The following is a 25,376-nucleotide window of genomic DNA, read 5'->3' as shown; positions in this document are numbered from 1 at the left end:
TAACGTTATGACACGTGATGATGTAGTAATTGTACACCATAGACCGAATTAGAAGAGCCATTCCTATCATGGGCATCCGCAAACATTTCTCCAGGGGAAGACAAGACTCTAAAATCGCAATTGTTCATGTGAGTTGTTCAGTTTCGAGACATGTTATGCCACAAAAACTACACAAAAACTTCCTAGATCCCGGAAAAATTGTGGTTATTCACTGAATATATGAATAAAATCTTAGTACTCCAGATTGGAGTGAGGGGGGGGGGGGAAGGGTGTTCCCCTCACTTCCCTCCTCCCCTTGCGGTAGATGTACGTCATTTTTCATTGATGTATTCATTCACAGTGTATTGTCGTCTAAGGACTCTGTCGGTCACGGGTCTGCGGGTAAAGCAAACGACTTGGCCTATGTTGCTAGTTTACCGGTTTTGTCTTGCCGTTCAGGTGGAATGATCAAGTAACATAATGGAGATCCCCCCGTCTTTCGTGAACCTCAACAACGAAACAACGATCTGACAGTAAGATCGTAAGAGCGAAATTAAGGTGATTCTAAACAATTTCTTAGCATAAGGGTCCAGTTAGTAGATGGAATAACGCTGACATTCATTGCCGCCAGTATGCTTGTTACACCAGCCTATTAAAGTCAAGTATTGACATCATATTCATGGAAAATTACCGAGACATGCTTAATTTCTTTATAGAAATGTTCGTTTATTTTGGTTGCAACAGGGCCGAATCCATTACAGTTGTCCAAACGGTAACATTTGTCAATTGATGAAGTAAATTTGACCGTTTGCGTTAGTATTACTTCATCCAAAGACAATCAGCGGGTTAAAATATTACTTGGACAATTTTTGTTTGTTTTGCTTATTTGCCAAAGCTACACTGCTACGAATTCTATACATCTGTGGCTATCTACGCGTAATTCTCTACTACCTACTCGCCATTCTATCGTGTGTGTGTGTGTGTGTGTGTGTGTGTGTGTGTGTGTGTGTGTGTGAGAGAGAGAGAGAGAGAGAGAGAGAGAGAGAGAGAGAGAGAGAGAGGGGGGGGGGGGGAGACGGAGGGTAGCGTGGGTGCTGTACGTGGAGGAGGTTTAACTGATCAAAAATCGAACTGAATGCTATGGTGGCTAGTACAATGGCGATACACACTGTCGGTAGTACGTGGGTTGTAAGATAATAACTGATGGTATCTGTTTTTAAAAAATTCAAGGTTTCACACAAAAATGACAGACGCACCAATAGCGCTTTACTCGGCGGACACGGAGCTTTGTGGTTGCCATGTTATCATCAACATATATGAGGACCTGTTTGATGGCTTTTCTAGTTATCTATGTACCTCATGTGTAAGTTTGCTTCAAGGATAATATCGTAATTTATGTACACGGAAAAAATAGAGTATCTTATTCATCAAACTATGTCAGATTTAAATTTGGCAAATTCTGTTTGGTCGATATATAGAAAGACAAACCCATAAAACTTCCTGGCAGATTAAAACTGTGTGCCCGACCGAGACTCGAACTCGGGACCTTTGCCTTTCGCGGGCAAGTGCTCTACCAACTGAGCTACCGAAGCACGACTCACGCCCGGTACTCACAGCTTTACTTCTGCCAGTACCTCGTCTCCTACCTTCCAAACTTTACAGAAGCTCTCCTGCGAATCTTGCAGAACTAGCACTCCTGAAAGAAAGGATATTGCGGAGACATGGCTTAGCCACAGCCTGCGGGATGTTTCCAGAATGAGATTTTCACTCTGCAGCGGAGTGTGCGCTGATATGAAACTTCCTGGCAGATTAAAACTGTGTGCGCTGATATGAAACTTCCTGGCAGATTAAAACTGTGTGACACACAGTTTTAATCTGCCAGGAAGTTTCATATCAGCGCACACTCCGCTGCAGAGTGAAAATCTCATTCTAGACAAACCCATAGTTTTCAAAGTTTAAGGAAACGTAAATTTCAGTAGACAAATACTTACAGCCCTGTCCTCGCTGAATCCCCTGGCGATGGCCATGGTGGTCGGCCGCGAGGGGTCCAGGCTCTTCACGTGCTGCACGATCTCCCTGCAACAGACAGCGGGCCGCATGCTGGGTGAACGGCGCTCTTCCGTGTCGTACACAGCAAAGGCGTACGATACTTGAACGGCAGGTCAGCTTTAACGTGCAGTCGATATGTACGTGCCAAGTGCCTAAAACTAGCTCAGAAGAAAACGGTTAGGAGAAGCGATAGTCTCCAACATTATCAAACTGATAAACTAATACGCCGCGAAAGTCTACATAGTCAGTCTGCAACACTGTTGGCGGAAACATCAATACATTAGCCTGAAGTGATTTAAGAAAGCTAAGAAACTTTAAATCAAGATGCCTGGACGGGATCTGGTATTCAAGTTCTGTGTGTGTATGTATGTGTGTGTGTGTGTGTGTGTGTGTGTGTGTGTGTGTTAAATACAAGCTGTCTTCCATAATCTTATGATAGCGAAGTTTTTCATGCCTCAGTTTGAGGTGCAGCATATGATGACAATCTTGTTACAGTGAAGTAGATGGCCATATAACATTACGATTTAACAGTGCGAATACAATGATAAAAAGAATACTTGATATGGAAAGGTTCCAGACATAGACCATGTACATTTTTCTTTAATATATAAGGGGATACACAACGAGAACATGGATCATCAACAAATCAGCATTACTAACAACATCGTGAACATTTTAAAGCTCCAGGGTTGGTCTGTATGGAACATAAGCCTCGCCATCTAGTCCTGTTTTCCCACCATCTTTGTGTGTACACTCTGGTCCATTGATCGTTTCTTTATTCAACAAACTCCTCCACATCATTCAGCCATCTATGCTTTGGTGTACCCTTTTGGTCGTTTTCTTCGCTTCTCCATTTCATGTATCTCCTTGGGAACCCTCTTTTTTCTATTCTCTTTAAGTGCCCATACCATCTTAGCCCTGATATGTCTATCCTGATCTTCTCCCTTACGCTTTCACTCTTTGTCCTCTCTGTCACTGTTACTCCTACCCTCCTTTTGAGGGATTTTATTTCACATGCCTGTAATCTGCTTACGTCTCTTTTCTTCATTTCCCATGTTTCAGATGCATAGGTCAGTACTGGGATGTAGTAACTCTACATTTACTTCTTTTCTGTTTTTGAAGGACGTCTTTGTTCCAAACCAGGCTCCTAACAGTGCGCAGAAACGTTTCTGTCTGTCTGCCTCATTCGTCTGCTCGCCATCTTATTTCTTCTGTTTTCCTGTTTCACTCTGTCCAAGTACTTAACTCTCTCTAACGTCTTCAATTGTTCACCTCTAATCCTTATTCCGCTAGTTGGTCTCTTTCCAGCAGTAATCAGGATCTCTCATTTTTTTACATTATACTTAATTCCATACTGTCTCACAGTCTGTTCCCAAGCCTCCAGCTGTTCCTAAACCACCACCTCCCCCTTTCCCCAGATCAAGTCATCTGCGAACGATGAGAACATGGATAGTTAAATTCAGAAGCCAGACAAATAGCAAATTTCAACTTGCGCTTAACGCCACATATTGCGGAAATCCAGAGAAGGTGAAATGCTTAACAACAGATTATGGCACTTAACAAGCAGAGAGATGAGTAATTTATCAAAGTTATGGATGTATTTTTTTTTTAGAAAGGGGATGGGGGAGACTAACATAGAATGCAGATTCTGTGAAGGAAATAATACGAGAGCCAGCAGCTGTAATTAATTAGAAAAGCGATTAAAGGAAATAAATCTTCCACTACAGACCAAAACAGATGTGACAGACTTCAATCTTACCGACAACGTTGTATGGACGATAATTCTGAACAGTCAAGACTATTTTTCGATCCGAAGACAGGCACTGTTGAAATAAAAACACTGGAGAAATCATTTACGGGTTTGTCGACTGTAACAGCAAGGAATGACCAAACGTTTCAGAAATGAAGCTAAAACTAAATTCATTTACGAAATAAAAGGACTGTAGCTACAGTAACGTAAAAGAGGCGGTAAAGTCATTATTAGAAGATTCAGGCGGTTCGAAGTAGACGCCTAGGTGGAATGACTTTCTCTAGATACAGCTGCTACTCAATATAGTTCCTGTTCAGAGAGATGCATTTTCTTTTCTGAAGATGGTCATGTGAGCACTGTCGTATCGTTGCTTTCATATCACGTGTGGCATCATTTCGTTGCCCCGAAGACTTTCCTTCACAGAAGCAAACGGGCAGGAAGGTGTGATATCTAGTCTGGAGTGTGGATGGGCGACCACAGACAAATCCCGTATGTCAATCACTTGCTATACTGCGAAAGTGTTGTGTCGTCACCCATTATCGATTTAATTTCAATCTGTTTAAAATTTTGTGCAGCCTCTTCTTCCTAATGGGTCCTCATACTTTCTGAATTGTATCACTGTGACGCTCGATTTTGACAATTGGCCAAATTCCAGAAAATATAGGAAAATACCGCCATTTTCATTCAGAAGTACAATCAGCAAGACTTCCTGATGGCCGCTTTAAATGGCGTGACAGCATTCACTGGTGTCCGTTTATGAATTAAGAGTACTAAAATACGCCAAGTTTCACTTATTGTCACCAAACCGGATAACAATTGATTGTTGACTTCGAACGCTTCCGGAAAATCGCAGCACATTTCCATTCTCATTTTTGCATAGTTTACAATGTATCTTCTGTGCGCTATTTTCACGCGAGTTCTGATTCGTAGCACGCTCATTCCTTCCGACACGTGTGTCTGCGCCAATCAGCTCTTCCAGTCGCTGACGATTCGTGTCAGTGGTGACAGTTGCTCTCTCACTGCGCTGTTAGGCACCAGAGCTCATTGCTCTTGTCAGTGTCCTCTCTGTACGTATTCTGTAGCATTCTGTAGATGTCCGACGGCTTTTATCAGTCCTTCCCAGAGAATCTAGTGAACTCTCATACAGTTCATTACTGACATGTAAAAACCCACGGCGTTTGCTATTTAAACAATTTACATCAATTAAGAAAGACCATATCACCTCTTTTGCATAACCTTGTATTATATGTACAATATTTTCGGAGTACCTGATACACGAAAGTGTAATTTCCGGGCCAACTGAAGGCCAAAGGCAAAGAGCAAAGACGAAGAATGAGGTGTCTTGAAGTAACTGTAGTACGTTCTAGTGTCAGTTGCTGGCTCAATGGAGAATTAGGTAACTGCCATACTATCAATCCACAGGTCCAGGGTTCGATTCTCTGTAGGTCATAGGGCTTTTTGTCAGAATTCTTTCGCCCTTAGCGATAATCAGTCCCTATCTTTCATGCTGGGATTAGTTATCTACCTGCTCTCATGCCATTAAGTTTATGTCGTGTGTTTCTGGGGTCGACCTGTTATGTCTCTCCCTTCTTAGAGATTGCAGTTCAGGATTCTCAAGGGTAGTCTTGCAAATCTCAGACAAGAAACCTATCGCTCTCCTCGAGAATACTATCTTTGCTACTTGAATTTTGTTGACACCTTTGTTTTTATTTATCAGTCTTCCACTTTCACACAACAATAATGTCACCTCCATAGTTTAAAAAAGTAGATTTTTTTTTGCAGCTTTTCGAATTTCGCAGCTATTTTTCTCCGTTTATTGTTACACATATTGCTAGACAGTTGCGCACCTTTATACTGGCCATTAAAATTGCAACGCCATGAAGGTGGCATGCAAAAAAGATCAAACTGACACAGAATACTACATGTTTTGATATACAAATGGCTGGTATTTTATCGCAGCTATGCGAAGTAGGTAGGCGTACCTACATTAACGTTCTATATAAAAGGAAAGATGCTCCGGCAGGTTTGGCTTCTGGTTTTGAAATCGCGTTTGGATGTTGTTTGTTTGAGAGAAGATCATGTCATGCCTTGTGTAAGAAAAAGAAACATCTACCAGCACACGTCGGAATTCGACAGCAGTAATATCGTGAGCTATGCAGATTATCATGACTGTTACTCGAATAAGGAATCGATAGATTTAGGGCGGCCATTCTCAATGCCTTGCAGGATTTCAAAGACCCCATGTGACTAGCGGCAGAGAGCGCATTTATTTTTAAGTCGACAGCACAAGTGTAGCCACTTCATGTACTTTGAGTCAAGAAATGGGCTTGTGTCAAGGAACTATCTACAGGGACAAAAAAATGGCTCTGAGCACTATGGGACTCAACTGCTGAGGTCATTAGTCCCCTAGAACTTAGAACTAGTTAAACCTAACTAACCTAAGGACATCACAAACATCCATGCCCGAGGCAGGATTCGAACCTGCGACCGTAGCGGTCTTGCGGTTCCAGACTGCAGCGCCTTTAACCGCACGGCCACTTCGGCCGGCTATCTACAGGGACAGTGCGACGGCGTCTGGAGGAGCGCCGATTGCCAACACGCTGACGGTTGTTGCAGCTTGTTGCCTTGATAGGGCAGCAGACAAAAAAAAAAAAAAAAAAAAAGGTTCAAATGGCTCTGAGCACTATGGGACTCAACTTCTGAGGTCATTAGTCCCCTAACTAACCTAAGGACTTCACAAACATCCATGCCCGAGGCAGGATTCGAACCTGCGGCCGTAGCGGTTCCAGACTGCAGCGCCTTTAACCGCACGGCCACTTCGGCCGGCGGCAGCAGACAGAGTTGCGCCGACAGCAGTCGTGGGCCCAGCAACGCTGGACACAGGTGTGTCACCATGCTGTCTTTTCAGATTAACCCCGCTTCTGTGTGTATCATCACAATGGCCATATTCATATGCTGAGGCTCAAGGGAGAACGTACGTTGGTGGCGTCATGGTATGGTGTGCCACTGGGCGCACAACACGTTCTACTCTGATACAAGCAGCTGGTAATTTGTACAGCGGGCATTACATTCATGTCGTGCTAAGGCCGGTGGCTTTACTCTGTTTCCGAGGTCTTTCAACACGGTAACACAAGACCGAGTGGTGTCTATACTGTCCTGACCTTCCTATTTACAGAGGGTGTTCAACTATTATCCTGACCACCACGTTCTGCAGCTATCTCACCCAGTGAAAACATTTTATCACATTTTTCCGAGAGATTTGAGCGCCACCATTCTCCACCTACTAACATTGATGAACTTTGGCATAGAACTTAAGCAGCTTGCAGTGACATAACCATATCTGTCATCCAAGTTCAGCTCAACTCCGCCCCCAACTGGGTCAGTACCATTGCTGCAGTCAGGTGGCAGCTCTGTGTACTAAATTTGGCACCCTGTATATCCCAATGCACCAAGAAATTTAACTGTGTATTTTTTCTAATATACTGTATACGCACAAGAAGTAAAATTTTCCTATTTACTATCCTTCCTGCTGTTGCAGTTTTAATGACCAGAATTGTATTATCATATAAAGGATGTATCACCACCCAACAGAACAGCACTTAGTTAACTACTGTAACGCTCGAACCAATCCTCCTGCTAAAGAAAGATTTACTTTATGGAAGAGGAAGAATGGAGAGAAAGGTGTTGTAGTGGAACATGTTATCACAGTGTGTTTACAAATTAATTGTGCAAGTAACAATTAATTGTGAAAACGGTAATTAACGTAGAGAAATGTTTGATGCAGCAGTGAATGCAGTGTATCTTCAAGATTTATTTACAATTGATCAGTATGGTAAGGTTTTGTAACACAATAAATCTCCCACGTGTAATCAGCTTCCTGCCAAATCCTATGAAGCAAGTGTTGATGTATGATAGCAACTGCTAGAGTTATCCATTGTCGCAGCTCGTGGACGTTTTGCGGGAAAGGAGTAACAAACACACTGTCTTTAATGCAACCCCATACACATACAGGGTGTTTCAAAAATGACCGGTATATTTGAAACGGCAATAAAAACTAAACGAGCAGCGATAGAAATACACCGTTTGTTGCAATATGCTTAGGACAACAGTACATTTTCAGGTGGACAAACTTTCGAAATTACAGTAGTTACAATTTTCAACAACAGATGGCGCTGCAAGTGATGTGAAAGATATAGAAGACAACGCAGTCTGTGGGTGCGCCATTCTGTACGTCGTCTTTCTGCTGTAAGCGTGTGCTGTTCACAACGTGCAAGTGTGCTGTAGACAACATGGTTTATTCCTTAGAACAGAGGATTTTTCTGGTGTTGGAATTCCACCGCCTAGAACACAGTGTTGTTGCAACAAGACGAAGTTTTCAACGGAGGTTTAATATAACCAAAGGACCGAAAAGCGATACAATAAAGGATCTGTTTGAAAAATTTCAACGGACTGGGAACGTGACGGATGAACGTGCTGGAAAGGTAGGGCGACCGCGTACGGCAACCACAGAGGGCAACGCGCAGCTAGTGCAGCAGGTGATCCAACAGCGGCCTCGGGTTTCCGTTCGCCGTGTTGCAGCTGCGGTCGAAATGACGCCAACGTCCACGTATCGTCTCATGCGCCAGAGTTTACACCTCTATCCATACAAAATTCAAACGCGGCAACCCCTCAGCGCCGCTACCATTGCTGCACGAGAGACATTCGCTAACGATATAGTGCACAGGATTGATGACGGCGATATGCATGTGGGCAGCATTTGGTTTACTGACGAAGCTTATTTTTACCTGGACGGCTTCGTCAATAAACAGAACTGGCGCATATGGGGAACCGAAAAGCCCCATGTTGCAGTCCCATCGTCCCTGCATCCTCAAAAAGTACTGGTCTGGGCCGCCATTTCTTCCAAAGGAATCATTGGCCCATTTTTCAGATCCGAAACGATTATTGCATCACGCTATCTGGACATTCTTCGTGAATTTGTGGCGGTACAAACTGCCTTAGACGACACTGCGAACACCTCGTGGTTTATGCAAGATGGTGCCCGGCCACATCGCACGGCCGACGTCTTTAATTTCTATGAATGAATATTTCGATGATCGTGTGATTGCTTTGGGCTATCCGAAACATACAGGAGGCGGCGTGGATTGGCCTCCCTATTCGCCAGACATGAGCCCCTGTGACTTCTTTCTGTGGGGACACTTGAAAGACCAGGTGTACCGCCAGAATCCAGAAACAATTGAACAGCTGAAGCAGTACATCTCATCTGCATGTGAAGCCATTCCGCCAGACACGTTGTCAAAGGTTTCGGGTAATTTCATTCAGAGACTACGCCATATTATTGCTACGCATGGTGGATATGTGGAAAATATCGTACTATAGAGTTTCCCAGACCGCAGCGCCATCTGTTGTTGAAAATTGTAACTACTGTAATTTCGAAAGTTTGTCTGCCTGAAAATGTACTGTTGTCCCAAGCATATTGCAACAAACGGTGTATTTCTATCGCTGCTCGTTTAGTTTTTATTGCCGTTTCAAATATACCGGTCATTTTTGAAACACCCTGTATATCTGTTTGGGTTAAACCAGGTGATCGTGGAGATCAGGGTATTGTTTGACTATGTTCAATCCAAGTCGGCTTATTCCTACGGAGATACGTGACGAACTTCACGATGACAATGAGGTAGCGAGCCCCTTGCTCGAAAATAAATTCTGAATCCATATTCTGTTGTAACTGAGGCATTAGAAAATGTTCAAGCACGTCCAGGTAAGAAAGGTCAGTGACAATTGACTCGTCAAAAAAGAAAGGACCGTAAATTTTGTTACAGAGTACAGCGCAAAAAATATTTGCCTTAGTGAGACCCGTACAAGTTCGATTTTGTGACGCAGTTTGTGCTCCCCTCGTATTCGAAGATTATACCGATTCACTTTACCGCAGGTATGGAAGGTGTCTCTGTCAACGAACACAATTTTATTAGAAAAATGATCTTCAGTTTGTATTATGTTGAACATTTGTACACAAAACTCATTTCGTTTTTCTTTGTCATTTTCTCTGAAAACTTGTAACACCTCCAATTTATAGGGCTTGAATGACAGGCGCTTCCATAATACCTTCCACACAGTAACACTAGGCGTATTCAATTCTAAGATGACACATGTCAATTTACCCGGACTACGAATGTAAGGCTGCCGCACTTGTTCACTTGCTTCGTCAGAGACTGTTGGCTGACCCCGACCTGGCGTCCTATGTTACACACAGCCAGTTTTGGTGAAACGATTATACCAATAACAGTTTTTTTTCTGAGGTCGTGGCTTGTCATATTTAGTCCGGAACTGTCTCTGAACTGTAGGAGCGGAGTTGGATTCATGAAGCCATAAACACAGCACACACTCTGCACTGTTATACGACGCCATGATGACTGCTGGAATAACACACTCGCGCATCTACCTAGCAGGATCGTCGGGAACTAACAGTGTTAGGTGGGAATAAACTTTAATGTATACCACATTCAGCGCTGTATCAAACAATTCTGTAAGTTATTTGCCCTTTCCGCAATTAAATATTAGCTTTTGTGGCTAATTTATATAAACACCCTGTATGTTACCGCATGCTACACTTCTTCTTATTGTTGTTGTTGTGGTCTTCAGTCCTGAGACTGGTTTGATGCAGCTCTCCATGCTACTCTATCCTGTGCAAGCTTCTTCACCTCCCAGTACCTACTGCAACCTACATCCTTCTGAATTTGCTTAGTGCATTCATCTCTTGGTCTACCTCTACGATTTTTACCCTCCACACTGCCCTCCAATACTAAATTGGTGATCCCTTCATGCCTCAACACATGTCCTACCAACCGGTCCCTTCTTCTTGTCAAGTTGTGCCACAAACTCCTCTTCTCCCCAATCCTATTCAATACTTCCTCATTAGTTATGTGATCTACCCATCTAATCTTCAGCATTCTTCTGTAGCACCACATTTCGAAAGCTTCCATTCTCTTCTTGTCCAAACTCTTTATCGTCCATGTTTCACTTCCATACATGGCTACACTCCATACAAATACTTTCAGAAATGACTTCCTGACACTTAAATCTATACTCGATGTTAACAAATTTCTCTTCTTGAAAAACGCTTTCCTTGCCATTGCCAGTCTACATTTTATATCCTCTCTACTTCGACCATCATCAGTTATTTTGCTCCCCAAATAGCAAAACTCCTTTACTACTTTAAGTGTCTCATTTCCTAATCTAATACCCTCAACATCACCCGACTTAATTCGACTACATTCCATTATCCTCGTTTTGCTTTTCTTGATGTTCATCTTATATCCTCCCTTCAAGACACCATCCATTCCGTTCAACTGCTCTTCCAAGTCCTTTGCTGTCTCTGATAGAATTACAATGTCATCGGCGAACCTCAAAGTTTTTATTTCTTCTCCATGGATTTTAATACCTACTCCGAATTTTTCTTTTGTTTCCTTCACTGCTTGCTCGATATACAGATTGAATAACATCGGGGAGAGACTACAACCCTGTCTCACTCCCATCGCAACCACTGCTTCCCTTTCATGTCTCTCGACTCTTATAACTGCCATCTGGTTTCTGTACAAATTGTGAATAGCCTTTCGCTCCCTGTATTTTACCCCTGCCACCTTCAGAATTTGAAAGAGCGTATTCCAATCAACATTGTCAAAAGCTTTCTCCAAGTTTACAAATGCTAGAAACGTAGGTTTGCCTTTTCTTAATCTAGCTTCTAAGATAAGTCGTAGGGTCAGTATTGTCTCACGTGTTCCAACATTTCTACGGAATCCAAACTGATCTTCCCTGTGGTCGGCTTCTGCTAGTTTTTCCATTCGTCTGTAAAGAATCCGCGTTAGTATTTTGCAGCCGTGACTTATTAAACTGATAGTTCGGTAATTTTCACATTTGTCAGCACCTTCTTTCTTTGGGATTGGCATTATTATATTCTTCTTGAAGTCTGAGGGTATTTCGTCTGTTTCATACATCTTGCTCACCAGATGGTAGAGTTTCGTCAGGACTGGCTCTCCCAAGGCCATCAGTAGTTCTAATGGAATGTTGTCTACTCCCGGGGCCTTGTTTCGACTCAGGTCTTTCAGTGCTCTGTCAAACTCTTCATGCAGTATTATATCTCCCATTTCATCTTCATCTACATCCTCTTCCATTTCCATAATGTTGTCCTCAAGTACATTGACCTTGTATAAACCCTCTATATACTCCTTCCACCTTTCTACTTTCCCTTCTTTGCTTAGAACTGGGTTTCCATCTGAGCTTTTGATATTCATACAAGTGGTTCTCTTTTCTCCAAAGGTCTCTTTAATTTTCCTGTAGGCTGTATCTATCTTACCCCTAGTGAGATAAGCCTCTACATCCTTACTATTGTCCTCTAGCCATGCCTGCTTAGCCATTTTGCACTTCCTGTCGATCTCATTTTTGAGACGTTTGTATTCCTTTTTGCCTGCTTCATTTACTGCATTTTTATATTTTCTCCTTTCATCAATTAAATTCAGTATTTCTTCTGTCACCCAAGGATTTCTACTAGCCCTCGTCTTTTTACCTACTTGATCCTCTGTTGCCTTCACTACTTCATCCCTCAAAGCTACCTATTCTTCTTCTACTGTATTTCTTTCCGCCATTCCTGTCAATTGTTCCCTTATACTCTCCCTGAAACTCTGTACAACCTCTGGTTTAGTCAGTTTATCCAGGTCCCATCTCCTTAAATTCCCACCTTTTTGCAGCTTCTTCAATTTTAATCTACAGGTCATAACCAATAGATTGTGGTCAGAATCCACATCTGCCCCTGGAAATGTCTTACAATTTAAAACCTGGTTCCTAAATCTCTGTCTTACCATTATATAATCTATCTGAAACCTGTAAGTATCTCCAGGCTTCTTCCATGTATACAACCTTCTTTCATGATTCTTGAACCAAGTGTTAGCTATGATTAAGTTGTGCTCTGTGCAAAATTCTACCAGGCGGCTTCCTCTTTCATTTCTTAGCCCCAATCCATATTCACCTACTATGTTTCCTTCTCTCCCTTTTCTTACTGCCGAATTCCAGTCACCCATGACTATTAAAGTTTCGTCTCCCTTCACAAACTGAGTAATTTCTTTTATTTCATCATACATTTCTTCAATTTCTTCGTCATCTGCAGAGCTAGTTGGCATATAAGCTTGTTCTACTGTAGTAGGCGTGGGCTTCGTATCTATCTTGGCCACAATAATGCGTTCACTATGCTGTTTGTAGTAGCTTACCCGCATTCCTATTTTCCTATTCATTATTAAACCTACTCCTGCATTACCCCTATTTGATTTTGTGTATGTAACCCTATAGTCACCTGACCAGAAGTCTTGTTCCTCCTTCCACCGAACTTCACTAATTCACACTATGTAAATAAAATATGGCGTTTCAGTTCTCGATCGCTATTCTTTATTTTCAATTACCGCTTTCGGGCTAGCTGCCCATCTTCAGATCTGTTAAGACAAAGTTAAAAATGTAATTATTAAGAGAGATACAGTTAGTGATAGAAATATCTTACAAGGGAACCTCCCCATCGCACCCCCCTCAGATTTAGTTATAAGTTGGCACAATGGATAGGCCTTGAAAAACTGAACACAGATCAATCTAGAAAACAGGAAGAAGTTGTGTGGAACTATGAAAAAAATAAGCAAATTATACAAACTGAGTAGTCCATGTGTAACATAAGCAACATCAAGGACAACTCGCGTGCAGGAGCGCCGTGGTCTCTGGTTAGCGTGAGTAGCTGCAAAATGAAAGGTCCTTGGTTCAAATCCTCCCTCGAATGAATGTTTTAATTTTTTATTTTGAGACAATTATGTGACGCACATGCCGTCACCGGTGTCGTATAGAATATATCAGACGTGTTTTCCTGTGGAGGAATCGGTTGACTTATGACCTTGCTATCAAATGTTTTCGGTTCCCGTTGGAGAGGCACGTCCTTTCGTCTACTAATCGCACGGTTTTGCGGTGCGGTCGCAAAACACAGACACTAAACTTATTACAGTGAACAGAGACGTCAATGAACGAACGGACAGATCATAACTTCGCGAAAAAAAAGAAGTGAATTTTTCACTTGAGGGAAGACTTGAACCAATAACCTCTCGTTCCGCAGCTGCTCACGCTAACCACGGGACCACGGCGCTCCCGAGTCTACGCTCTACATGAAGTTGCTTATCTTGCGCATGGACTACTCAGTTTGTATATTTTGCTTATTTTTTTTCATAGTTTCACACAACTTCTTCCTGTTTTCTCGATTGATCTGTGTTCAGTTTTTAAAGGCCTATCCACTGTGCCAACTTATAACTAAATCTGAGGGGGGTGCGATGGGGAGGTTCCCTTGTTAGTTTACAAAAAGAACCAGCTGCAGCGGAACGGCCCTCAGCGTACTGGCGGCGAGGTGAATTGGGCGCGACGGAAGAGGACTCGGCGCGTGGTGTTGTGTACGTTCTGACGTAGGGAAATCCACTCCACCACCAATCAAAACAAAGAAGAGGAAACGCACATTTTCGAAAGAATATCTACATTTTAATTGTATTTTATGGTTCTTTATAAAGAAATTTTATATTAGTGTAAATTTTTCGTTTCATGGTCCACTCAAGAAAGTTTATTCATATGTTATTACCTTAAAAATTGTTTTATTAAAAAGAATATTCGCCATTAATATATACGGTGAAATAATAACAGATGCACAATTGTTATAGGTAGAGGGCACTTTTTACTGTTACCAATCAGGTTACTCTTAAAAACTGCAATATAAGGTTTTAACAGATTGAAATTTACTTTAGTTATGACAGCGAACCGAGTGTTCTGTACGGACAAGTTACTCTGTAACTACAATATATGGTATGTTGGCATTTAATACGTTCCAAAATTTCTTTTTGCAAACTAAGATATTTCTATCACTAACTGTATCTCTCTTAATAATTACATTTTTAACTTTGTCTAACAGATCTGAAGATGGACAGCTAGCCCGAAACCGGTAACTGAAAATAAAGAATAGCGATCGAAGACTGAAACGCCATATTTTATTTATTGAACGATCGCGGAATTCCCATTGAGACAATCATGTCTAGTTTTGATAAATTCCCACTATATCTAACTTTAACCTATCCATTTCCCTTTTTAAATTTTCTAACCTACCTGCCCGATTAAGTGATCTGACATTCCACGCTCCGATCCGTAGAACGCCAGTTTTCTTTCTCCTGATAACGACATCGTCTTGAGTAGTCCCCGCCCGGAGATCCGAATGGGGGGGGGGGGGGGGCTATTTTACCTCCGGAATATTTTACTCAAGAGGACGCCATCATTTAATCATACAGTAAAGCTGTATGCCCTCGGGAAAAATTACGGCCGTAGTTTCCCCTTGCTTTCAGCCGTTCGCAGTACCAGCACAGCAAGGCCGTTTTGGTTAATGTTACAAGGCCAGATCAGTCAATCATCGAGACTGTCGCCCTTGCAACTACTGAAAAGGCTGCTGCCCCTCTTCAGGAACCACACGTTTGTCTGGCCTGTCAACAGATACCCCTCCATTGTGGTTGCATCTACGGTACGGCTATCTGTATCGCTGAGGCACGCAAGCCTCCCCACCACTGTGCACGCACTTTTTCTAAATCTATGTGCAGATATGGGGAGACTAATGTGAGCGCAGAGCATCAACAAGAAGCGACAGCGATGAAGCGTCTCCACCTGCGACAGCGGGGTCGCTTATACTTTGACACCTCATCTTGGAGATGTCTGGGACATTCTGGAAATTCACAGTACAAGAGTGGCTGGCGACAGTGGTCACATCCCGAAACAAATGTAGAATGTTCTGTAATTTGGCACTTACTTCTGCCGTAACATTCTGAGCGCTTCTGTCATTAGCTTGGCTATGTGGAAGTAGTCAAATAGCTATCTGTACACCGGCCATTGCAATTGTTTTATCAGAGAAGAGTTTATTGAAAGAGGTTATGTTATTGCGCAGCTACGTGGCGTAGATGTGAGCTCCTTTACAGTCCTCGAACCTCTGCAGATGGTGAAGTAATCACACGGTGAATTAGTGGCACTGCATAGCAAGTCCACAGCAACAAGAAACTATGTGAAGGCGACCGTAAGAAAATAATCAAGGTACTAGTGTAAACGTCGGTAAGTGCGAAGCCATTCTGTTCACTAGAAGACCGAAGCAACTGCGCAAACACCGATAGATGCACACCCAATACGTTTCCGTGAGAAAGTCAAATACCTCGGTGTCTGGCTGGACCGGAAATTACTCTGGGGGGGACCACATACAACACATGACCAACCGAGCTAGCGCGAGGCTCAAACAGCTCTATCCTATGCTCAACAGGCGTAGCACACTGAACAGAAGGGTGTCGAGGTCCATGTACATGACACTTATTCGACCCCTGATGATGTACGCAGCTCCTGTCTGGGGATACGCTGCGCCTACACACCTGCGCCGTCTGCAGCTCATAGAAAACAATGTACTCAAAATCATAAGCAATGCTCCACGATACACACGCATCGCGGACCTTCACGGGGGATACCTACTTGAGACTCTCACGGAGGTAATCCACAAACTCACCACAGGACTATACAGAAACTCCAGACATTCGCAGAACTCGTTTATTCTGAATCTGGGGAACTACGACCACAGCCATAGATGGAAACATAAAAGACCAAAAGACATACTTGTAAGGACCTAACATCTATGGCCAAGCACACGCAAACACAACGGTACAGGTGAGCCCCTGTTAATCAGACGCCATTACTGGATATCCAGTTGGAATACACTGCCGAATAACTGGCACCACGCAAGGAAGCCGTACCGTACACTGCATGCAAATAAGCTCCACACATCCCCCACACAGTGAGATGATCTCTGGCCGATCTCCCACTACTATATAACGATCTTGATTGTTCCAGGAATGTAGCGGCTGCAGCAACTGGGATACATCGCCATCGCTTGCCACGGTAATGATGCATGATACCCATACTAACAAATCCAACCTTGCATGAACTATCGCAGCTAGTAAGCCACTACTGCTGTTACTACCCATCCCACTGTCGCAGAGGTTTTTTTTCCCACGGCACGAGCCTTGGCACTTTTTTCCCTCTGCTCTTCAAATCGCTACCCTCACTCACGTTTCGTCCACTATCTATCACCTGATGGACCGTGTTAATGCGTAGTCTTACCCAGACGCACGGATAACATCACAGCCTAGCATCCTGTGATCCACTTACTAGATAACTAACATGTTGACGGAAGTGACAGTAGAACCTTTGGTTTGGTCACCACGTCGGTGCAGGCGTCGAGGGGCCCCATCTCTTATTAAAAGTTACTAGTGATCACGAAAAGAACGAGGGTGACAGACCGTTAGTAAAGTTGTTGACTCAGCTACAATCCTTAACTTCAAGCGTTCTAACAACCTTACCACAACAAAGGTCAAAATTTAATGATTGTGATGTTGCTCACGCTGCTAAATACTGCATTTTCGGGCAACAACTAAGTTATTTTGTGGAAGGAGTCGTTAGAGCACAGTTAATAAAGTTATTTCATGTAATAATAAAAAACTAGGCACTCATCTTTTCGTGTTTCCCACGCTGGTCTCGTCGTAATATCATGGCTCAATCGTTGAAAATCTAGGTGGTTCTGATTCCAAGCGCTTCACAAACCATTCTTGAAGCTTACACTTTTACTGGACAATGGTGATGTAAAAAAAATAATCAGCACTCCGAATTTAAGTTACACTTCCTTTTAATTGCTTTTATTGCAATATCACGTGACACACAAACATCACTTCACAATACAAAACATATTTGAAAACATCTTCCTCACAGTCACTGTTAAAGTTCACATTTTATAAGCGGGCTACAATACGCGTCTTTCCAACATGACGTCCAAGACTTGACTTTTTCAAGGTCCGACTCTCTAACAACTAACTAATAATCGCTTACGCGCCCAAAAATCAGAGTTACAAGTACGTCAAAGATCATAGTGACAAAAGAAATAATACACATAAGAATAATATCATTGCAATATAAACATATCGATGTATCAAAAATGAAATCAAATCTGAATGCTGTCTCATAAATACGTTACCTACTTTACAGGAACACAGTAGAATATTACTGGTATCGAGAGGTTCAGGTGAGGTGCCGTAATGGTTGCGTAATTCAAGTACCATTACACACTTCATTTTGCAAACAATTTGTTCGTCATGTAATCGGGAGTCAGAAACGACTTTACGAACGATAAAAAAAATGCCTTTTGCGAAACGCAATTAGAACATCTTAGACACATTCCTGAGCAAGTGTACCGATCACAATTAGAAGACTAGAAGAAGGAACACAAGACAACGCATGGTTTCTCCAGCGTGTGGCTTTTACATGAGGCATATGGGGCCGGTGGTGAGGTTGTGGGTGGGTGGGTGAGTGGGTGAGTTTGAGTGAGTGTGGCGTTACCTGAAGTAGGACTCGGCGGCGAACAGCTGTGTGCGCGCCTCGTTGGCGACGGACCACATGATGACGCTAGGCCGGTTCTTGTCGCGCCGAATCAGCTCCGTCAGCGAGTCCTTGTGTTTCTGCAGCAGCGCCGGCGAGTAGTTCCTGCGGCATACGGGGCAACACGATACATAGTGTAAGGTGTCAGGCAAATCCAACACCTTCCATGAAAACCCTGACATGATAAGCAAATCCAGTAGTATGTCACATAGCTCCGAATAAATCGTGACATTAAATTAACCAAAGTAATACGTGTAACGAGTGAGCAAATGGTATACCACAGACTAACACAAGAATGCCTAAATGCATGTCATACCTTCCCACCGCGGGACAGACGCAGTTCCGAGGGGAGAAACGAGAACAGAAGCCGATAGCAGAACCGTGTTAAGCTGGAAGGCCCTACGATAAAGGACGGACGGACACCCACGTCGCCAGCTAACCGCTAGGACCACACCACCCGCAAGTTTTAGTGTGAGACTTTTTCGCGTCTCTGTTACGTCAAGACCGCCCCCCAGTCAATGTTAAAAGTCAGAGCCCTCCAGAAGAACAGTATAGATCTTACGATAACACAAAAAGGGCTGCACCACCCGCAAGTTTTAGCGTGAGACTTTTTCGCGTCTCTGTTACGTCAAGACCACCCCCCCCAGCCCATGTTAAAAGTCAGAGCCCTCCAAAAGAACAGTATAGATGTTATGATAACACTAAAGGACCACACCAGCTGCAAGTTTTAGCGTGAGACTTTTTCGCGTCTCTGTTACGTTACAAACTTTAAAAACATTGCCCCACCACGAAAAGTATAACGTTTCTCATTGGATAGACAGAGTTTTTGTAGGCGGAGCTTAAGGTTAACATTGAGACCCTGACTGGTCAGATGAAAAAACAGCCAGATTTTTTTTTTTTTAAACCAACTTCGGTAAATAGGAGTAAGGAGAAGTTAGGACAAGAGTTCCTTCCGAGACAGCGAGGTGAGCGGAGCTGTGCTGCCCGCCGCCCCCTGACGAATACCGACAAGGTAATGAACGCACGCGATGCCTTGTAACAGCGCATAAAGCTTCACTCAGAACTGCAGAAGTCTCATCTGTTACACCCCTTTTTGCGTAATACTAGTGTCGATCGTCAATTAAAGCTCATGGTGTTCACATTTGCCACTTGAAGTAAAAATCTGAAACACAATGATTTTTCTGTTATATAGTTATTGAGAAGCCACATCAGCCACTGTAATTTACGACAAGTTAGATAACTAATTAAAGATAACTGAGGGTCACTGTAGACCATTTTGATAGTTTTCTCTTTTGTGAAACTTAATTTAAACCTAGCTTATAGATGTGATATGGCATAGGTCATCCTTCGATCCATTGTAGAACTTGGAAACCCATTCAGGGAATATTCGTTCACATTTTTTACCATCCTGCATTAAAACATTTCCTTTTATCATTAGTGCAATTTATAAATGATGTTTTGTGAGTAGAATAAAATTTCCAATGGTAAACTTAACTGCTTTTTCGACGTTATTTTTAAAGCTAACTAAAAATAGGAAAGCCTTGAACCCCTTCCACTAAATTTAGTTAGTATTAAGATTCTTTTACAGGGAGTGCAGTGGAGCTGACGCTGAAATCATTAAGTATTTGGTTATATCATCGCTAGTCTCACTGAACTCTTCTGAATTCTACATGTAATGTGTGGTCTGGCGTCTCCTTACCAGCAACAGGTCCCAGGTTCAAACTAGTCAATTCCCTAAAAAACACGCTCAGAGCGTCGTTGCGCGAAAGTGGTAGGGAGACACGATATAGAACAAACAGACACCACACAGAATTTTTAGAAAATGGCGACCCTGCCAGGATGGTAAAATACCATGATGAAGATCGACCACATGCCTAACTAGGTCAGAAAAATATCCTGTTGAAAAATTTTCGTGGTAAAAATTTTTTTTCTAAAGTTATAAATAGTCGAAAGCAGTAGCTGCAGCGATAGATAGTAAGAAAGTATTCAACAGATAGACATTCTAGCAGAGACAACAGCATTATTAAGTTATGAATTTTAATATTGTTAGAATTAAGTTCTCTCTCCAATGCAAGCGCACAGGTGGCGGATACATCGTTGACAAGTTGGTTCTGATCCAACAAGTAAGTGAATGGATTGTCAGTCTTGGTAGTGTCAAGTCGTGTGAACAAAAAGTTTATGAAACGCGTGAGATCGTATGAGCGCATGTTGACTCGAAGTAGGGCGCGTGAATTGCTTTTAAAACAGAAAATAAGGGATTCGGAAAGATTAGCAATGGCACATCGAGACCTTGACCGAATTGAGGTAGAGACCCAGCATGAAAATGGACAGAGAATAGAGGATAGTACAAACAGACGATGCAGTATCGCGAGATATAGGACATATAACGCACCATAACGAGGATAATGTACGTCAAGGCATAGAAAACGTAAGGCAGCATACGACACAGGAGCAGGAAAGTAGAGAGACAGTCGATGAGGATTCTAACTTGCGTCTTGAATACGTAGAGCCCATAGTACAAGTAATCAGAGCTCCCTCACCACAGAGTACAAGGAATGCGAGCAGAAACGTGTCACAGCACAGTTCAATGCAATCGGTTGCGAACCAACTCTTGGGCGAAAACACAGAGCGTAGGACGTCGGAAGAAAACGCAATAGGACCCACCAATCTGGCAGAATTATTACAACAAATTACGGAAACCATGACAAGACAAAATAAAGAAATTGCGAACCAAATTAAAATTCAGAATGCAGAAACCACGAGACAAATGCGTGAGATTAAAGAACAAAACAAAAAAATTCAGTTACACCTAAGTCATATTGAAGACGAGGCAAAAGAATCTCGAGAAGTGATAGGAAACTTAATAACAGGTCACAACCAATTGAGAACAGACATTGACAAGGTACAAGCGGACGTACAAACATTGCGTAATGACATTCAGGACGAGATCAAAACATTGCGTAACAACACCCAGGGAGAAGTCAAGAAACTAGAGAAACAGATAAACGAAATTACTAGACAAGCAGCAGGTACAGCGCGTGAAGTTGTTGAAAACAGTGTGTTACACAAACGTATCACAAAAGCAGCGCTGAAGAGATATGATAACCGCATAGTCAAAATAGAAGTGCAAACGAAGCGACAATTTCAGAAATTGTGAACAGAGTTGTTGCAAACCATTGAAGAGCGTAGTGAACAGGATCGAACAAGCACAGAGTCTGCAACCACATCCGTATCTGTACCAGCACTGGAAAAACAAGCCATTAATGAAGATATCATGCATTTGCGATTCCAATCACAGGCGGCAAGTAACATACGTGACAATGGAAAGCCAGGTCGCGAAGAGTACAGTGCAATGCATTCAGCTACACGTTCACAACCGATGGAAAAAAATTATTGCGTACCACTCCAACGATACTACGCAAGGGTAGGCGAACGTTACAGTGGACAATATCCAATGGATCTACCACAAACGGAAAGAACGACGGGAGAAATGATCAGAAACAAAATTGGTGAAGAATCGCGAATTTCATATGGAACTATGACGAAGTACGACAACGATCATTTCCTCACAGTCAGAAAATTTCAACACTTTCGAGAAGGAAACTCATTACATCCACGAACTTTTATTGATCAATTCCGAGTAGGATTACCAGAACACTGGACGCTAGCACACAAATTAGACTTTATATGTGCACACATGCCAGGAACAGTCGCAGAAACCATGCAGAACGTTGCAGCGACATGCTGATCCTACGAAGATTTCAGAGAGAAGTTTCTCTCACGATATTGGTCCAGCGAAGCACAGAACAGAGTGAAGTACGAATTATTACAGAACCCATATTTTGAAAATTCAGGAGAGAAGAGTCCCGTGAAATTTTTCGAATTAATGGCAAAGAAAAATCAATGCTTAGATGTACCATACAGTGACGGAGAGTTGATTAAATTATGCGCGATGAAGCTACCATTGAAATACCAGCAATCATTAGTAGGTCGCGGAGGCAATGACGTCGAAGCATTTAAAGGCATTCTAAGGGAACTAGAGTTCATATTTTCGGAAGATGACGCAAGAAAAAGACGAAGCGCACATGAAAACGAAAGCAAAAAGCAGTGGAATCCACAAGACACAGTACGAAGAAACAATAATTACGAACCATGTGATAACTTCGCACCAAGAAACGACAATATATTTCAACAAAGAACCGGTTATGTATTTAGAAGAGAATATGGCAATAACTATAATTTACCCAGGAACGGCAACAACTATTACAGAGGGAATAACGACAACCGGAACGGGTACTGGAGAACCAATAGACCGACAAATTATCAACAAAGAAACCACAATCAACAAGCTGAACAAGAAAAGAGAATACATATAGAAGAGGTGGAGGTAAGACCACCAAACCCCGATACACGTTCGAATTGACAGCTAAGCGGCCATGCCAAAGAGAATGACGCACAGACCCAGGATAATTGCAGCACCTTGAACAGAGAAGTAAAAATCTTATCACGAGAAGAGAAGAAGGAAGAAACAAATCCGCAGGGACCAGATGAAAACGAAGACAAGAAAATAACAATATCGTGTTGGGACGAAATTAATTGGGAGAATACTGACGAAGAAGATGAATTACCAGAGGCATGCACAACGAATGTAGGAGGAAAGGACGAAGTAATGAATATTGCAGAGCTATTTGAGATGGAAACCAGGGAAAGCGAATTCAATGAGGATAATGCGCAGTCGACAGAAGTTGAAAATAAGTTACGAGTGGGTGCGCAACCCAACGTATATAATGAAGGAAGTTATGAATCGATAATTAGAGCATTTAGATACGATTATGTGGAAGTAGCGATGAAGAAGGAGAAGACAGACGAGGATGAGGAAAAAGTAGAGGATGTTGAAGAAAGCGTAAATGAAGGAAGAAATAGAGCAGAGGAAATAAAAGAGAGAGAAGTAGCAGTCGAAGCTTATCCTACAGAAAGTTCGAATTCACAAGCGAAATTCCTAAAAAGACTCATGTATGATTCAGTGGAGGATTCGTTGATGCAAGAAGAAGAAGAACAGAACCAACCCTTTCAAATTCAACCAATTGTGAAGGCCATGGTAAAGAATATCCCAGTCAATATTGTAATTGATAGCGGAAGTGAACTGACTGCGATCTCAGAAAATTTATTCATGCAGTGTAATGCCAATGAGGAATTGCCAGTTCTGAAAACACGTAAGATTAAAGTAAGAGGTCCTATTAGAAACAATGCTGCGGAAGTTACGAGACAAACAAGGCTAACTCTTTCGTGCCAAGGTCAAAAGATGGAAGCCAACTTCGTGATTATACCTTAACTAACTGTAGATTTGATTATAGGTGCAGATTTTTTAAATGAGAGACGAGCGATAATAGATATGGGGAAAGGTAGCGTAACATTCGGGAATGTCACACTTCTCTTTGAGCAAAAGCTAAAATTAGAAAAAATACCAGTTATAAACAAACAATTAAGAATGATGCGAGATAAAGAGGATGAAGAATTAGAATGGTATGCCCAAAAGGGGGAATCGCCTCAACTCATGTTAGAAGTCCATAAAGAAATCGACGAAAAATTGCAAGAAGTTCAAGGTGTTTCGGAACACAGTAAAAGAGAATTAGAGGGTATTTTACGAAATAAAGCAGAGGTATTTTTACCTAAGACTGGCAGTATTAAACACTTTCAGTACAAGTTTGAAGATTAATTTTATTACTGGTAAATAATCAGCACAATATTTCAAGATTATGTTGCAGATAAGATCGTCAGGAGAAAGAAGAATGAAGAGAGAGGAAGGTGGGAAAAAGAAAGTAGTTTCAATAAAAACAAAAACAAAAATAACACCAATAGTACCATAGATTAAGGTGAAGGGGTAAAGCCTAGATAGTCTAACAGCATGAAATACTAAAATGCTCTACACCACGACACTACACAAAAATAAAAAACGAATTTGAGGTTTCTTGTATAAGTTGAGACTCAAAATATCTTAGAATTGTAACATGAAAAGGGCGCCGAAATTTGTAAAGCTATTTAAAAAGGCGTAAAACAATGTAGGTACTAGACATATGTTAGATGATTATAATTAAAACTTTTTGTAGGAACCATTGTAAAAAACTCCAGCAAAGACCAGATGCAACGACCCACAAGTTGCATCACGAGAAGTATCAAGAAAGAAAAGGATGTAATTAGCAAGACGCGATTCCTACAAGGCAGAAGCGTCGAGAGAAGGGAAAGGACAGCGAGACCAACAGAAGGCCCTTGTTGCTGAAGTGGGCTGTATATCTGCTGGGACAGAACACGGAACCCTACAGAGACACGACGGGATGCCAAACGCCGGAAGGGTCTCCGAGCGCTCCCACTCAGCGGAGCGAGCAAAAAACGGCCCGATGAGAAGACCGCTAGGGCATGCCACACTGGCAAAAAAATGTATGTAAAAGTCACACTACCACTATTAAACAGCACGCTGATGCACGAAACTAAAGAAAACTTCCACAAAGTAGAAATGACATGTCCAAACCATTTATCAAACTGTTACTAGGAGGAGAACTTCAAAGCGACTAGTTATCAATAAATATTTCCATATCCTGCCCAGAGAAGAACCAAGAATCAAGTAAGAAGCAGAGAAAAAGCAGGAAGAACAGAAGTTGAAGATTCGCAAGATTGAGACCAAGAAAGAAGATGGGTGAAGAATAGACGATATACCTTCCCAAATCCCTATCCTATTGTAAACTAGTCGTCTGCGAAGTATTACAACGAAAAACGACCACTTTCAGCGACACATAACGATGACTTTCATGCATACAAAGCCAGTAAACCACGGGATTCTGCACTCACAGCTCCATTCCATTATGGGACCTCCACAACAGCAACACACACTTGCAAAGCCAACAAGGAACGACGAACAAAGCTGTACATCAAATACTTGCCCACATCCATATCACTCAAGTCCATCACCTTCGTGCAAAAAAACTTTCACCAACCTCATGCTTAAACATTCATAGGATTGTGTGAATGTGTGAAATCAAATTATGTGATGTAGGAATTGTGCAAAAGAAACGTGTGAAAAACTAAATAAGTTAAGCAC

At 42.2% G+C, this 25,376-nt stretch overlaps 1 protein-coding gene across 5 annotated transcripts in view; it reads right to left on the bottom strand.

Annotated features, from left to right (window-relative positions):
• The window catches only part of LOC126249890 (beta-glucuronidase-like), a 469,370-nt gene that overhangs the window by 30,782 nt on the left and 413,212 nt on the right, over positions 1–25,376 (bottom strand). For all 5 annotated transcript variants that reach the window (XM_049951515.1, XM_049951516.1, XM_049951514.1 and 2 more), the window contains 2 exons: positions 18,245–18,388; positions 1,971–2,055 (listed from right to left, as the gene is read on the bottom strand). In XM_049951515.1, the coding sequence (XP_049807472.1) occupies positions 1,971–2,055; positions 18,245–18,388 (229 nt within the window). The remainder of the gene's footprint in view (positions 1–1,970; positions 2,056–18,244; positions 18,389–25,376) is intronic.

Source organism: Schistocerca nitens, chromosome 1, assembly GCF_023898315.1.
Source record: "Schistocerca nitens isolate TAMUIC-IGC-003100 chromosome 1, iqSchNite1.1, whole genome shotgun sequence".
In the NCBI taxonomy this organism is placed as follows: domain Eukaryota; kingdom Metazoa; phylum Arthropoda; class Insecta; order Orthoptera; family Acrididae; genus Schistocerca; species Schistocerca nitens.
Note: the sequence above shows the minus strand (reverse complement) of the source record. Positions and strands in the feature narration are given on the sequence as shown.